Source organism: Xenopus tropicalis, chromosome 9 (genome assembly GCF_000004195.4).
Source record: "Xenopus tropicalis strain Nigerian chromosome 9, UCB_Xtro_10.0, whole genome shotgun sequence".
NCBI classification, from domain to species: Eukaryota; Metazoa; Chordata; class Amphibia; order Anura; family Pipidae; genus Xenopus; species Xenopus tropicalis.
The window spans coordinates 35,676,013-35,694,061 of NC_030685.2; the positions used below are offsets into that span (position 1 = coordinate 35,676,013).

At 40.0% G+C, this 18,049-nt stretch overlaps 1 protein-coding gene across 6 annotated transcripts in view; it reads left to right on the forward strand.

Moving 5' to 3' along the window:
• mrtfb (myocardin related transcription factor B) overlaps positions 1-18,049 on the forward strand; it is a 187,754-nt gene that overhangs the window by 117,722 nt on the left and 51,983 nt on the right. The window contains exon 1 of one of the 6 annotated variants that reach the window (NM_001079182.1): positions 12,768-13,017. The exons of the other annotated variants lie outside the window; for them this stretch is intronic. Within the exon in view, the coding sequence (NP_001072650.1) occupies positions 12,900-13,017 (118 nt within the window). The 5' untranslated portion in view covers positions 12,768-12,899. Of the gene's footprint in view, positions 1-12,767; positions 13,018-18,049 lie in introns of those variants that run through there. 6 annotated transcript variants of the gene reach the window in all.

An 18,049-nucleotide genomic window follows, 5' to 3' on the forward strand; every position in this document is an offset into this window, starting at 1 on the left:
TATTATGGTATACTCTCCTAATAATCCTATTGGATACCTTAACACACTATTTAGCTCTTTTTATAGAAATCTAAATGATAATATTTTTGTATCACTTGACTCTTACAGTACCTAGATTTTAAGTGCAATAAATGATACTCTACCCCTTACACCCTATATAATTCTACACGCTACTTTTGATTCCCCAACAAAAAAAAATAATATATGTAAGAAATCATATGCTAGGTGTGTCTGGCAAGATGCATGTGGTAACTAGATAGCTTATTACCCCATCTGTTTGTTTTATGCCAACTATTGCGCCATGTACATTCCTGGCAGAGAATGTATTTGTATGTCTTCTTGCCTATGCCATAAATATATTGTGGATTTTTTTTCCTCATAAGTCTTTCCTGAATCAAGTTCTATGTCTGTAAGGTGTCTGAGCTTTTCAGCAAAAATGGAGATGCTTTAGTGCAGGGCTGTCCAACTGGAGGCCCGTGGGCTTGATGTGGCCCTCCAACATTATTTTTATGGCCCCCAGTCTGCTCAAAGGCTCAATAGACCACTATATGACATCATTATTTTAATTCAGCCCATGAACATGCTATATGAGAAATAATTAGCCTGCTACTTGTAATAAGTTTGACGGTACTGCTTTAGTGGATAAGGCGGATGGCTGGAAGATTGTGATGTATCCCTAGTTAATTAGGGACAGTCTTGTTTTTTAGTTGCTTTGGCAGATGTGTATTTCCTATGAAGTTTTTCTTGTATATATGTTCTTGAGAGTACAGGAGGGTCGCCACCTTTTCTGTAAAAAAATACCAGCATATAAATTTAATCAGCCCTAGAGTACAGTATTAAATATTGTTAGATGAAAGTGGGAAGTTGAACTTTGGAAATCCTGTCCCTTTGCTTATTTATTACAATCATTCTTTATTGCTTTTGTATATTTTGATCCTTATTTTTAAATGGTAATGCTGTGTCTTAATAATGCTGCACTCTGTCCCATTCCTTTTTGTCATTTTATGCTGGCAGATGAATGTGAACTGTTTGTTTTATTTCAGTTAACTCTGTCCCACTGGCTGAGTGATGGGGTTTTGGTGTTTGTGAATTCTTTTGAACTTCACAGTTTATGTAGATTTCTAGTGAACTGGCCTTTATAACACACATCATATTGTAAACATATGCTAAATGAATTATGATCCAAAAGATCATGTCCCTCTGATTCTCAATAACTGTATGGATAGTTGGGAATGGAAGGCTGAGAATGTCTAAGTGGATATTTGACAGATGGTGTTTTTTTTTTTTTTTTTGCTGATGGTTTAGCAACATTTAGTCCTGTATAAGGCCTCTAAATATCTACACAGACCCTTTTATAATACTAAACCCTTCATGGCAAAAAAGCCATATTCTATGTACTGAACCAACCTAAAGGTTCAGCATCTCTATGACAGACCCAGGTATAAAAAGTTGTCTCAGGAGCTCCTTATTTTGGATTTTAGGGGTTGTTGGTAGTGATAAGTGAATTGGTCCCGTTTCACTTCGCCATAAAATTTGCGAAACGGCAAGAAAGTTTGTAAACCGGTGAAAAATTCACGAAACACATTTGTCACGCGATTTTTTCTGCCGATTGCATCGCTTTTTTTTTTTTATGCGACCCCCCCCCCATTTTTACGCACAACAAATTTTTTTGCCGTGCGGTGAATTTTTCCACAGCGAATTTTCACGGAAATAGCGAAATGTGGAAATTCGCTGCAAATCCATGCCTGGCGAAAAAATTAGCTCATCAGATCATTAAAGGAGAAGAAAAGGTTAAATCACTAGGGGGTGCAAATGTTAGGTAACCCCCAGTGATTGTAAAGATGCGTAAGGTATATCAGATCTGACTTTATTGATGGAGGAAAGGCATCAGGTTGGTTGCTAGGAGGAAAAACGTTGTCCTGTATAGTTATTTGTATAGATCTTAGAAGCTTCATCCTAGCCACAATGGAGTTCCATTATTTTTGTAGTAGGGGGATATTTTTAGAAACAATCAGTCTCCCTGTGATCCACCAACTTTGTTCTCGACTTAATGGTTAGTGTTTCTCTTTTTTGTGACATGTGGCACATTGGCTTTCTGTGTGTGGAGACCATCAGATGTTTAGGACCTTCCTATTCTCCACACCATGTGAAGGTGATCTATTTAGCGTATATATCACTTGACACTTAGCCAGTACCCTTACTGGACCTGGAATTCATAATCCCTTCAGCAGCCCTAGGGTCTACTGTCTCACTTTTTTATGGCCATAAGAGAAGGAGACACATACACATACATAATTTTTGCAATTTTATAGTAGAGCAGAAAGAATATTTACTGGCATATTAATTCAGTATAATGTCCCTTTGTGTATCCCAGCAGGAATAACGAAGAATATCTAAAACTTGAAATAAAATATATTATGGCTTATTTCCCTGCAATAAATGTGTCATATGAATATTAGATTTTACTGATTTTGTATTTGTTAGAAAGTTTCACTGAAGTATTTTGGTTTATAGTTGGATTTGGAACAAATTCCGGGCAAACAGAACACTGCTTTTGGAACCTCATTACTGTTTCATTTCTTGGGCAAGTAAAAATTTTTATTGTTCCTTGGGCAGTTCTCATCTGTATGGAATCTGACATTGAGCCTGGACACATGTAGGGATTTGCATTCACACACAAGTATACGAGTCTAATGATATGACAAAAAATAAATCTGGTCTCATGATTTATGGCACGAAAGAAAGAGAGAGAGAGGTTTTCTTCTGGATAATCACACAGATGCAAATTCATCTAGTAATTTTTTGTATCATTGTTCATTGTAATTTAGCTTGCTCTTAATTCCAGACTCAAAATATGCCAGATTGTCCTCTGTGTGACTGAAATCCTAAATCTGTGAATTGGGGTCTTGTTTTCCATGCTATGGTTTCCCAGTTACTCCTTCACTTCCTTTTACTCTTTTAAAAATCTAATACCTTGAGGCATACATGTACCATGCAATGGGTGGGTCTTTTTTTGTTTACCATTCCACGCCCTCAGGCAGAACGAGGGAGTTTTTTTTTATTACTGAGAAAGTGGTGTTTTGCCCTCAATAAAAGTGAGAGACTGAGGAATGAAGATTGCTTTGCTCTGTAGGAAATCTGGAATATATACAGTAAGGATCTCATTTATGTATTTATTTTTAAAAAGTAATATGTGAAATATATGCCTTGTATCATACGTAGAGATTGTAGTTACCAATGAGAAATTATTTCTGCCAGCTCCGGCTTATGAAAAGTATTTCCAAGCAGTACTACATGTTGTCATTCAGAACTGTAGAATAATAAGGAAATCATAGGAACAGTAAAAAGAAATAAAATACTTTTATTTGTCTCTTATGTTCTTGTACTCACATTGCAACTGTTTCTTTGTAAGCCTGTGATACTGAATTTAATGAATGTGTTATATGGAGAGAACATAATTTGAATTTGCTCCCTGCTGGTTTCTTGCTCATATTAGCAAATTAGTGTCTGTGATTAAAAGGGAATTTGACTCCAGGATCCTGTGTTTTTATCCCTTTTCATAGCAAGAATCCCTTATAATGACAGTTACTGTGCTGTCTCATTGCGATTTCTCTGTAGTGCTATAGAAATGAATTAGGTGTGGATCTGTTGTTGCCACTGCCTCCTACTGTCGATTTCACTACTGTGAACAATCTCAGGGGCTTCTATAATCCTCACACCTTGAATTTATTTGTAGAGCTGGAACCCCCTGGTGCCTTGCGGCCCAGATGCTGATTTTTGCAGCTTGCCTTGTCCAAGCTTATACCTTAAGTAATGCAGCTAAATATTAGTTTCTGCTTACTGTAAAATTCAGTTTTTTGTGCAGTTAAATTCAGGACACAGACATATAAGGCCCCAGGGCATTTGCATGGCTACTTACACCATTTCACAACTCTCCACTAAGTTTCTGATGTTTTCAATCCCTTGAAACTAAGTTGTGCCTATGCAGTATGCACATTGAGTATGTATTGGTATTATATGTACTGTGTGTTACTTTTGTAGTGGCAGTGGAACTCCTGCTGACAGCGTAGATAAGACCACATGCCTTGCATACCATAGCTGCAGAGACTTGCATCGGGTAGTATTGTGCTTTGCTAAAAGATCGGCAGTCTGCCACTCTGCAGCTGTTATTGAACTACACTACCAGCCTTCTTGCTGAGGATGTTGGGGAGTTGCAGTTTAGCAGCAGCTGGAAAAAATGCAGCTTCACAATTGGCTTGTTATTAATCATCATATGAAAAACTACAAGTAGAGACTGCCTGCATCCTCCTATATCATACTAAACGACATGCAGAAATGTTATTGTGTGTAGTAACTACATTTTCACATGCACTAATACATGCTCTGCATGCACTAGAGAGAATAAAAAAAAGGAATTGAGATGCTTAAAGGAGCAGGGCCTGTATATTTTATTATTATACATTTGCAGAGCTGTCAACTCCCCCTATTTTATCGGGATTTGGCCCACCTCCCTGCGGCCTCCCATAACCTTAAGGCAGTGTTCCCCAACCAGTGGCTCGTGAGCAACATGCTGCTCACCAACCCCTTGGATGTTGCAGTGGCATCAAAGTAGGTGCTCATTTTTGAATTGAACTGGCTTGGAGGCAAGATTTGGTTGCATAAAAACCAAGTTTAATGCCAAACAGAGCCTTCTGTAGGCTTCTAGTCCACTTATTGGTACCCCCAGGAACCTTTTTCATGCTTGTGTTGCTCCCCAACACTTTTCCCATTTAAATATGGCTTATGGGTATAAAATGTTGGGGATCCCTTAAGTCACTCTTCCATATTTTTAGTTTCTCCCTTAAGTTATATAAGTGCACATGCATGGAAAGCCTTTGGTGATGTCATCAGGGGCAGCGATGACATCACCCCCAGTGACATCACTTCCAGGTGCAAGCAGCCATGATGACATTACTTCTGGTGACGCTGCAGCTCTTCCTCTGGAATGCACTCCCTCTGGGTTGCCAGCTCTGCACTTGCTGACATTCTTTGCATCATTTATGAAAGATGGACCAACATGCAAAGGGCAGCACATGGGCATCCCCTGGAACACCCCCTAGCTTGTGCATTATTCAGATGTGTGTTTAAGTACATTACCCTTGGCTAGTCCTTTGTTATGGACAGCTGCTTTGATCTTATGGGCCACAGTAGATTAAGAGTACATGAAAACATGATCCATGTGAGCATAGGGGAATAAGATACCATTTTTTGAATAACAAATTATGATTTGTTATTAATATCACTTGTATTTGCTGCACGGCGCATGAACTCTTGCCTTCTGGATTCCCCTCTCTGTTCCTAAGAAAAGATTTTCCCAGAGAAGGAAAAGAGTGTGGGGGCGTAAGAGGGTGTAGAAGTTAGATAGAAAAAACAAACCTTCTGCTGGTGGCAGACAGGAGTTCGTGATCTGTGCTGAACAGGAATAGCAGATCTCTAAATCTGTAAGTATTGGTGCCTACTCATTACACAGGCCTCCAGCTGTGCCCAGTGTGCAGTTATACTGGGCTCCACTGCCCATCTGCCTTTTGCGCAACTGTTTCCAATGAGAGCAGCATCTCAGCACAGGGCACAATCTGCATGCTCCGGAAGCATCTAATGACCTCAGTATGTCCAGCATGGGGGGTGAGTGGAAGGGAGGCATATGCAGAAACCCTTGCCTATATCCTAAGGAACTTCAAACCTTCTTACACTTTTACTCTCATCCCATGTGCTGCTAAAAATAAGCCTGTGAGGGTCACGACCCAGGTGCATACCAGGTATATTAAGTCATATATACTGCCTGAAGTGAATTTACATCCTTACATCTTCTAATTTGTAATTGTCACTAGTTCACATTTACTACAGGACCTAATTTTCTTTGTGCATCCTGGTAGATTCCTGCAATTGGTCATGTACCCATAGTATAGGTCAAAGGCTGCAGAAGATGTTTTTCCTGTGGGGATGGGAAAAGGCTAAGCGGCATGCACAGGCCAATTTTTTAAACTGTGCCCACTTCTGCAAGACCACACCCACATTTTATCCCACCCACCCTAAAATGTATCTTCAAAGGACTTTAAGTGGAAATACAGCAGCAGCAACAATTTTATTTACCATCTTTATTACCATTATATCATTCAATAATTGTAGTAAGTCCTTGTACACCAAGAACATACAATGAACAGCAGTTATTATTGGCATTCCAAAAAGAATATGTTGTGAGAATCAGTGGGCACTCACATCCCAAAGACAGTATTGTATACTCTAACACCATTAGGTACTGGTACCACATACACACTATACTGTGAAAGGTAGTGGGTCCTGACCCTCAAATGCAAATTATAGGAGACAGTGGGTACTGGCATCCCAAATAGAATATATACAGAATAAACAGTGCATACTCGCACCCCAAGTGCATTATATACAGTGAGAGGCAGTGAGCACTGCCACCTCAAGCAAATTATATATAGTGAGAAGCATTGCGTATTGGCATCTTCTGTATATTATACAGTGAGAAGCAGTGCTAATGGCAGCTAAAGTAAATTACATACATGAGAACCAAGATCCAAGGAACAATAAAGCTGCCGGTGGCCACTAACCATTCTGCTGTGTGACTGCAGTGAAAAAACAGGAAATTCAAACAGCCATAACTATGTGGCTTTCCCTTCTGCAAGTTAGTCAGCACAATGCCGCCCAATCATAAAGTAAGGTACCGTTCCATCAATATGCACCACAAACAAGCACGTGCAAGTGCCAAAACATCATTACGCATTCTAAATTAATCTCCATATTGTCAAACTCCAGGTTAACGTTTTCCTACATTTTAAGCCTTTTTTAGGGTCCCACCAACTCTAATGCATTGCAGAGCAGTCTGTGCATTTCCTGAATTGTATACAGCATTCTGGTCCCTCTAAAAAATGTAAATGTAAAATGGGGGTTCTGCTGTAGCTCTCTATTCTTTTCTTTTTTTTTCTTATTTTTACCACTATCAGCAGTTCTCATCCTTGATCCCAGTTCTTTTTCCCACTACACTATTCTCTCTTTCCTCATGCTATCTGTCCCTGCCCAGTAATATTGCCCTTTGTATGCCTTTCTTTTCCTTTTTCTTCTGTACTCTTTTCTTCACCCTTGGTAAATCTTCTTTTACACCTTTGCACCCCTTATACTCTGTCATCCTCTTTTCCATTTGCTTTACCTTTTTTCCTTATACCCTCCTTTTCTGTGCAGCTTCCTTTTCTTCACCATTTTGTCTCCCCCTCTCACACCTTCTCATTCTGCTACAGCTGCTTCTTAAATGTATGAGTGTGTACTTTCCCCATGCCAGGCAATGCAGGAGAAATGGGCAATCTCACCTGCTCCTGAGCAAAGTTTTCTGTTATGGCAAGCCACATTTAGTCACTTACTGTATATACTCGAGTATAAGCCGATCCGAATATAAGCCGAGGTACCTAATTTTACCTAAGAAAACTGGAAAAACATATTGACTCGAGTATAAGCCTAGGGTGGGAAATGCAGCTGCTACTACTAAGTTTTTTTAGCTGTCAGGCAAGTTTGGGAAGGCTAAGGAAGCTGCCATAAAAAATACCTGATGCCCACCACAGTCTGCTCCCCATTGACTTCAGAGCTGTTCAACTTGTCTTCCCATTGACTTCAGAGCTGTGCAACTTGACTTCAGAGCTGTGCAACTAAAACTCCTTGTTAGATTTCTGCCGTGTGCGCTCCCAACTTAGAAAGGCACACATTGGAGCGAGCGCACACTCGCATGTATGAACTTAGGAAAGGCACAACTTAGAAAGGCACAACTTGGAAAAGGCACAACTTGGAAAGGCACAACTTAGAAAGGCACAACTTAGAAAGGCACAGCTTGGAAAAGGCACAACTTGGAAAAGGCACAACTTGGAAAAGGCACAACTTGGAAAAGGCACAACTTGGAAAAGCACAACTTAGAAAGGCAGACATGCAAGCTGTGTAACTAAAACTCCTAGTTAGTTAGTTCTGCCGTGTGCGCATGCACCTGTGGTGGGCATCAGGCATCTGGTCGGCGCAAGACACTTACATAACTTGCAGACACATGTAATCCAGTACCTGCAGGACCGAGAACCGGAACAGTCAGACTGTGCGCTCCCGCCCATCAGCGCTCGTAACCCCCCTCACCCGGCGACGTGGGGTGGGTGGTGCAAGCGTGCACTCACGCGTTTGGAAGCGCAACACCGTATAGCCACGGGGGGGAGTTGCGAGCGTGCACGCGCACAAACGTATGGCCACGGGGGCGGTGTGGGTGCAATGCATGAATGACATCTTCAGTACCCTATATACGCATAGAAAAGCCGAGACTGCATTTTTCAGCACATTTTTGGTGCTGAAAAACTCTGCTTATACTCGAGTATATACAGTATAATATGTACTTCAGCTGAACCAACTTACTACCTCTGTTTGCAAATAAAGATCTCAGGGGGGATAAAAGTAAGAATAATCTCCCTCACCTCCCTTTCAGTTTTTTGCTTTCCCTTAGATACAACACTCCAATCTTTATAATGATATCACTTTCCTTTTTCAGGACAGGTGGCAAGTTGGGGGTGTGTTGCAGGTCCTAGTGGGTAAAAATGCTGGTTACAGATGCGAGACCCTCCTATGCAGGGCTTTATATTCAGAACTGGGGTTAGTTGCTCCATATGGCTTAATTACTGATTTGGCCCTTGGGATCACGAAAGGGGTTCAAAAGTAAGGTTGGCTTATGACTTGTAATCAGAGCGGGAGCTTAGTGCTTCCACATCTCATACTGGAATATAGTGATGGGCTGTGTGCTCCCTAAGAGAATCCTATGAACCCAGGAGGCGGCCCTTAATTCTTAAAATGGCAATTTTCTATTTAGGTTTATCCAACAGCACATACTACTAAAAAGTATATTTTTATGAAAATTGTTTATTTAGATGAAGTGGAGTTTTACATATATGCTTGTTTATGCAATATATTTTTATAGAGACCTACATTATTTGGGGGTATAGTTTTCCTTTAAGTGGTATGTATGTTTTATCTTTAGAATGTCTGTGATGTGTTGGGGGTGGTGGGCATCATTTTCAAAACAGTCTCTTTCTATAGGCTCTGGGGATTAAATGAAATGGTGTGTCAGGACAGCCCTGTTGAGGTATGGTCTCTGTGTTAATTAGACAAATGAGAATATGCTTCAGAGATCTAATAACAGAACAATCTTATATGCTGTATATAGGCAGACATGTCATGTTCAAAGGCATAGGCTGCTGTCACATAGTAGACATTTTTGTCTTTATTCACTGCAAGAAGGTCTCTACATGATGCCCTGCAGAGTTCCCCCAGTAGTCAGAAAAGCACCAGACAAACTGCGCAATGCTATAGAAAGCTAGCCTAGGGCCCTGCTGCCACAAAATTGAAAGCCCCTGTCACCAGAAACTAGATTACTGCAGCATGTCAGCATATGGCACTGTGCACACATCTGCTCACAAGCTTCTGATTAACCACAAACTTGTGTTTATATTCTGTTTTGTATGTTGCAAAATGAGCTCCCTGTAAATTAAGGAATGAGTAGGGCATACACGTATCTCCCACTCATTTCTTTACTTACACATATCTCCTTTGTACTACATTGTATCACAGAGTCTGTCCCTTTAAATACCAGAGAGGTATGGCATTGGTCTGTCATGATATTCCAGTGTTGAAATAGTTAAACAAAGAGCCAAATGGGATTTCAAATTGATGTTTCTAAGCACAATTTGAGATGTATAAATACACACATTCTTTATAGGGGCTGTCTGTCTAATTTAGTGAGCCATGTGATGTAATGGACTTCCCATATCTAGTTTAAAAGCTTGTGCTGCCAAAACAAACCCTCAGATGTAGTCTTAGCATCTGCTTCTCTTTCCTCTTGCTGTGAATGGTGAGTACCGTCTGATTTTGCTCTTTGGCTATGAACTCTAACTTTTAGGATCTCAGAGGATTATGGGAAGTTAGCTCCTCTCTACTATTTAAACTACTTTCTCTGATCCTAAAAGGTGTTATGGGAATTGCAGAGTAATAAGGACTCAAGAGCCTGAGAAAGCAGATTCCTGTGCCCTATAAACCAATTATAAGATTGTTACTAAGTGTATTACAGGAGTGTAAATATCTGACCTGTAACGGTATTACATGAGCATAAATAATACATTAGCATAAAAATGCAACTGTACTAGTTACATTGTTCATTTGGGCTGGAAAAAAGATAACCATCAGGTTCAACCAGGTATTACTCAGGATCATTGAATGAACAAAATTAAAGCATCTTAATTAATTCCCTTTATTACATTACTTTGGTGCTCAGAGGCATAATTACCATATGGCATGAGACAGAGGGGCATGGGCCATGGTGCCCTGTATGGTATTCCCCCTACCCAGCACCTTCTGCTGCTTTAATTTTGCCAAGTAATGGGCAGTGGAATGGTGAGGAAGGAGTATGCATGTTGGAAACAGCAGTAGTCAGTAAGCCCCAGTTTCCTAGCACTGCTTCCCATAGCAAAATGGGAAAAAATGCTCCTCCTAGGGCAGACACTAGCAATGACAGTGAACCACAAGTGATTGTTTCTGAGCATTGTCCCCTGTGCCTGCATGCCATGCCATAGCCAGTATTTTTCCCATGCTAAGATTTGGGTTGCAATGACACAGGCTTGGGTGCATTTCAAACACTGTGGAGCCTTTACTGTATTACTAAAGCTATTGGTATTACTAATGCATTGTGCAACCTCAGTAGTACTACATGAGCATGAATAGTGCAGCGCTAAATGTATTTACAAAAGTGTAAATGATGCTGATGGATATCCGGCCATTCACAGTAAAAACATCAGCTGTAAATTGGTATCCTCAATAATCTGATAATGAACCCAGGGGGCAACAGCTTGGAAGGCTTAAAAAATGTTTGTGTCAGTGGCTCAGCTGTATTTTATGAGCATAAATAGTATTCCTTTTACTTTATTAGATAAGTAGAAATTGTTTCACTGCCATGATGTCAGGTTGTGCAATCATTATATAGCACCGTCTTATATTGAGCTACTGTAAGTGTTTAAAAGCTAGAAACAGTATCTCTTGGTCCTAACTGTACTACGATTTACTACTTTGCATCTGATATTAGTATGGAAAGAGAGGTTAATCTGTATAAATACATATACCCCCACACACCTATGTATTTATAAAAAGAAGTCAATGGCTTAAAAAATGTAAATGTGCACAAACACATATCATGCATCCTGTGTATGATCTAGTAGATATTACATACAGATATCTACTTACCATAACGCCCTGTGGCTTAAAGCTGACCCCCCCCCCACCGGCAAATACAGGCATACATTTTCTCAGAGAGTGTGTTTTCAGGGCTTGCTTGTGTTTGTTGTTCTTGGGGTGGAACAGTGGAACAGGCAGTTCTGCTAATGAGTTTAGGATATCCCTAGGAATTCTGCCTACATATTGGAGAATATAATTAAAACTTAAGGCCCAAGATTTGCCTTAAAATGAATTATGTGATTTAACTACTACTGCCTACTTTATTAAAAAACAAGTATATCCCTGAACATTGCCTGTTTCCATAACTATATATCAAATAAACAACTCGTATTTAATATACTGTTGTATAAATAAATTAGCTTTTTAATGACTGACACAGGCAGGCATACATGCTTGTTTTTACTCCCGAACTATTATAATTGTTGTGTAAGTTGGAGGAAATTTGACAGTATGAAAGAAGCACTTGATGATCCAACCTAAATAACATTGTTTTTGTTGAAATCAGTCATTTGTTTGTGTTTCTTCCTTTTAAATTAGATGAAATAGCAGACCACTGGTCTGGATACAGTGCCTGTACAGTTTGTTTGAATTAATTCATAAGATGTGATAGCTAAATACAAAATATTTGATTGGCTCATTGGACAGAATGGAAGTGAATGGCGCAATATATGTGTGTGGCCAAGTCACCTAGGACAGTGTTCCTGTTGGACCCATGTGATATATAATAAAATTACCCAACTTAGAACTGGGCAGACTCTGGCAATGTTTGGGCAGTAGAAGGGATGCGCCAGCCTGCCACCATTACATCACCACTAACACTGCCACAAGACTTGATAGCTTGCAACCAAATTCTGTAAGGCTATTACTCACTGGCATTTTGGGTTTTTTTTTTGGCACTAAATATGCATATATCCTGTTCATATGCATAAGACTCCTGCATGTTGCAAGGAAATACAATTACAAATGCAATAAAACGCAACTCTAACTGCTAATAAGTACAACTAAGAAGAATGTAATTAGTTAGTTGATGCTGGGCATCTCCTGGGTACTGTCCTTTAAAATCATTTAACCCCTGGCAGACATCTCCCACCCTCATACATGGAAATTGTACTTTATAATCAAGTGAGAGCACTTATGGGTGCAGGACTGGTCCCAAATCACACTGAAGCTGCCTATAAGCTGGGTAAAACTGAATCTCATTGTGCCCAGTAAGGGTAAAGTAGGCAATTTTTGCAGCCACATAGACGTGCCCTCCAGGAATCATTTTAAAAGTGGAAATTAGCCAGCTACAAGCAACTGCAGTAAGGGAAGTCTGTGCCCTGAGCCTTCCACTCGGAGGCCAGTAGCAAAGCAACTGAGGGAAACTGCTGGGGGAGGAGTTGTGCTACAGAAGGGGGAGGGGCTTCCTTCTCGCCTGTCTCCTGAGCTTGTCTGTGTGGGAGAATGCGGTGCGGGAGCGAGTGAGAGAGATTTGCAGCAGGGAGGACTATGTCGTTCTGTGGCTGCTTACACATGTAAATGTCCGCTCGTCGGCAACCAGGCTCCGCTGCTCACAGTCTCCCTTGCCCGTCCTGACTGGATTCTACTGAAGGAATCTCACCATGATTGATAGCAGCAAGAAGCAGCCGGGCTTTGCGGACATTCTTGCAGCCGGGGATTTGGATCCATTGAAGGAGAAGGAATGCCTCGATCCCAGCAGCCAGAAAAGTCTGAAGGAAGGTTGGTAATTCTGGGATGAGAGGAAGGGAAAGGCAGACATGCCTTGAGCCGGTATAAGGCTGCAGTGTGTCCATCCCTATACACCCCCTCCCACCTTCATTTGTACTCCAGGGCCACCCCGGGCAGGGGAGGGTTAATGCAACCCACTTATTAATATTATTTGCGTTTCATTTACTGTGATACCCCATCATGTAAGGGCAGATACAAAGAGATCACAACTAATCAAAACCGTGATCTCAAGAGCTGACATTCTAGAAGACGCTTAAAGAGAGTGGAACTGTTAGCGAGATATCTTATGCAGACAGCCATGGTGCTCTAGAAACAGTTAAGGACTGCATTGGTATTATTATCACATATTTATAAAGCGCCAACATCGTGGGGCATAGGCATATTTCAGAGCTATTGGAAACAGCCATATTGTCTGCTCTAGGGACAATCTAAAGGAGCTAGGGCTGGTAGATATGGGATTAGACCCTCAGATGCCACTTTTACTGGCAGAACCCTTTAGACACTGCGATGATAGATTTCCTGTAATGATCCCTAATGGATACAAAGTTAATAGCAGTGCCTACAGACGTGACAGTACTCTTGGCTTGCTAACATCTCCCTGACATACAAAGCATTCAAGTGACTTGCACTTCCTATATTGTAATTAGAAGTCCTGTTACTTTCAGGCTCATCTTTTGTTTCCATGAAGTTCATCAATCCTTTTGCATCCCCTGAGGTCTAAGCAGTGTCATTTTACCGGCACAGTAAGCAGAACTCAGTCACTAGGTCTGCTGTACGCTGAACTAAGGGAAATCTGAATTCTGTTACTGATGTAGCGCCAGCGTACAGATCAGCATTTCCCTCTGAATGAACAGCAGTGAGAGGGGACTATTACGTGAGAACCAATCAGTATGCACACAGTATACAACATGACCTCCTTCCTATAGGTCCTTCCTGTATTCCTCATTTTCTTGCTACTTTTTCAAAGTTATATTTTAGGGTTGAAATGAAAGCTAATGATTTTACCGGTACCGCTGGTCTTTGGTATTTGAGCCAGTTCCATGACTTACATGATATATATATATATATATATATATACGTAATTTCTTGCATACAGAGACAGTAGATAGTCATTGATTGTGAAGGAGCAGAGATGGCATCATTTCCCAACCTTGAGAATAAACAATGCCTATGAATTACATCATCGGCACTCAGTCTTGTGCTAAAGGAAATGAATGATCTCATCCAGTGCTCAAGGTTTAGCAGTAAATCATTACCTGCGCTTTGTGTAGAGAAAGGGAAAATAAACTCCTCTGCCTGATTCAAGAGAGCTTTCTGCACTTTGCAGATGTTGTGGCGTGCTGCAGAATTGCATTTGCTCCTTTATAAACAAAAAAAAAAGAGTTTTGAAACCAGTTAAAGTGCATTTTAGTTGACTTTTATTGTCATAGTTTGTTTTTCTGGTGCTGTCCTGTTAAGTGTACATTTAGGTTTATCATTAAACAGACCTTTTTCCCCCTCAGTTGTGATAGTCTCACTATACTACCTGAAGAGCACTATATACAAACACTAATATCCCATCCTTTCCATTAGCTAGAGATGTAATGACTTAGATTGTGAGTTTTTTTAGTTTATTCTAAAGACAACTCACTAGTTATCCACACTGCCATAGGCCGGATCTTAATGAAATAATGATGGTGTAATGAAATATATGTAGTTTTGAGGCAAACAAGGGCCACGGATGTGTAAAGCCATTAATAAAAAGTTTGCAGTGTTTATGAAGGGGATGTTTACCTTTCAATTAACTTTTAGTATGATGTAGAGAATGTTATTTAAAACCATTTATTTGTGGTTTTTAAATTTAGATTTTTATCCAGCAACTCTACAGTTTTGAATTTTAGCAGGTATCTGGTTGCTAGGGTTCAAATTACCCTAGTACCCAGACAGTGTTTTGAATGAGAAACTAGAATATGAATAGGAGTAGAACTGAATAGAAAGATAAGTAATAAAGTAACAATAACAGCAACAGAGCAACAGCCTCACAGAGCAACAGACTTGGCTGTCAGGATCAGTGACACCCTTTTGCCAAAAAGGCCAAAAAGAGTCAGAAGACGAACCAAATAATTTAAAAATGTTAAAAAAAAAAAGTTGCTAAGAGAGTTGCTGGCCATTCTATAACATACTAAAAGTTAACTGAAAGGTGAATTAACTCTTTAAGAAAAATGAGCCTTGGTCAGATCTTAACCTGAGACAGTGCTTGTTTCACAGAAGCAGAGATGTCACTGAGGCTCTTCAGCTAACAGAATTAGTCACAAGCACTGGTGTCTGTACGAACCCACACTCACTGCAGCCACATAGGATCTAGCAGAAGCCTGAAATGAGTCTTATTTCCCAACCATCAGGAACTTTGTCATTTGCCTTTTATTGCAGTCTGCAAACAGCAGTAGCTCTCTAAGAGATGTATCTACTCTACTGCATATACATTACTCTGTTGGAAAATGTTTCATCAATAAGAATACTTTTCCTGGGAAAGCTTATTGGTTTGTTATGGCTAGGCTGCCACGTGAAGACAGATTTCTGCCGACCTTTGACCATGCTACAGTAATTCTTAGAGTGTCTTATGGCTAATTCTTATAATTCCCATAGCCCTTGACATATAATAAATCATTTTGTGTCTAGCATTATAATAGAAATTTGATAATGAACATGCTACCTGATGCTGAGGGTGCCACGTGTGAACAGTTTTCTCCCCATACAAGCATTGCATAGCTATCCAAAGAGCTATTTAAAAGAAGATGGCTTTAAAGAAAGACAGAGACAGAGTATGTGACTTTAAATCTAAAGAATACTTTATTTGGACCCACTAAACCAAAAGTTTTCTAACTGTGGGTCTGGGGACCAAAGCAGTGAATTGAAGAGCTCAGCCTGAATGCTGATCAATAGAACACTAGAGTGAACAATATTCTATGTAGCCTTTAAATTAACTTATAGTATGTTATTTTATTAACCCTCAATTGCACTGCAAGCTGTGGCTTTTTTGTTGGTGATAGATGACAAATGGAAGTGGCTTGGATGATTTTTTGAGTAAGCATAGTATTCAAGGCTATGCAAGGCAAGCTGTAATCTTAAGATCTAAAGTTAGTTAGTTGGTATAGGTATTGGTTTATAGTTTTTCTTTGTGAGTATAGATAGGTTGCACTGGGGTTCATTTGGAGGGTTTGAACTTGATAGACTTTCTCACCTTGTGTGTCATCACCCAGACAGTGTATTGATGTGCAGCACTGTAGTCATTTAAATAAGTGTATCAGGTGGGTTGCACATTTGCCCAGGGTTATTGTAATATATAGATACACAGAATGGGGTTGTGGGAGCGCTCCAAGGCTAAATAGAGTATACAAATACAATGGAAGTGCGACTGATCTGGCCAAATTAACTACAAGCATACAAAAAGAGAGGGGGATTGATCAATTTATATATCTGCACCCACTGGTGGATTTGCCAAGTTCACGCACAATGGATGTTGGTACATTTGTTGGCCGTCTTGTGCAAGAACAGGATTCCCCTCACAATGGTAATGAAAAAAAGGCATGCATAATGGGAATGAAGACCCCTTAGTTATAGAGGTTACATTTAAGTTGCCAGCAGGCAAGGTAAGGAGTTATAAAACATATCTGCTCTTACACCTATATCTGGCCTTACACCTATAGCGTGCTGATTAATCTGTTTCTAGTTAATATGTTCATCAGCATTTCCCAGAGAGCAGTTTGGTTGTGTGCGCTGGAGCTGGACTAGGCAAATCATATTTAGGTGAATGGCCTCTCTTTTGCACAGTAACCTATTCCAGTATGTGAACAGATTTTCTTATTTATATCACCTTGAACAACGCGCAAATGAATTGTGTTTTCCCTGTGATAGACATAGACAGAGACATCGGGAATCACAGGGCCCCTTACAAGGGAGCCCCAATTATTAACCCCTTGGTCCCTGGGAAAAGTGTACTGCCATCAAGCAGAATGGGGACCCAGTAAAAACAAAAATGACCCAAGGACACATGGACATTCCTCTTAGCCACGGTAACCAGACCCATTATACTAAACTCATCCACTGTCCTACAATCCCCACTTTCATTGTGACCCGCAAATAGCACTTTTAGCAGTTAGGGCTTAATGTTGACATCCTGTTTCTGGGCTGCAGTCATTGTTGGTGTATGTGTGATACAAATACTTTAAAAAAAAAAACCAAACAAACAAACCATTTTCTGGCTGGGGTTCCATTCCAAGCAGGAATTCATGTTGAATATAGTGTATCTCCAACGGGTTTAGATAGCATTGTTCCTGACTGTGACACTGACCAGACAGCCCTGACACAGAACAATATGTGCCTACATTCAAGCACATATCATGTTTCTAAACCCCTGCAAACAATCTGACATGCATTGTCACCCATATATCAAGGTACCATATGTTTTGCTTATGCATGTAGTTGTTGCTTTTCAGCCCTGCAGACATTTCCTAGCAACTATTTTCCATGCATATATTTATCTTTTATGGTAGCACTGGGGATGTTATTCATTTTATGTAGATGCAAAATGGATGGATGATAAATCACTGCTAATGTTAGTGAATTAAAAGTATAACCATGAAATCAGCTGTCTCATATATGGAATGTTTATTTGGTTTTAAAGGAACTTAATATACTGTTATTTAAGTTTGGTTGTATACATTAGAGAGCACATCTTATTTTGTGCAGAACATATTTGCAGGCAGATGGAGGCCATATTGCTTGTTTGGGTGAAGGAATTTCAAAACTTCTCCATCATTTTTAAGCCAGCAGCATCTTTTCTTAACCTCTGGGCTAATATTTCTGTATATGGAAAGCATACATACATATGAATGGGAGCTGATTGTTTGCCATACGTGCATATATGTTCTGTCAACATTATAAGCAAAAGCTCAGGCTTTGCCTAAGAGATAAAAACATTTTGTATATAACTAAGGTGCATTATCCTTTACTTGTACAATACATGATCAGATTTGGTTTGGGG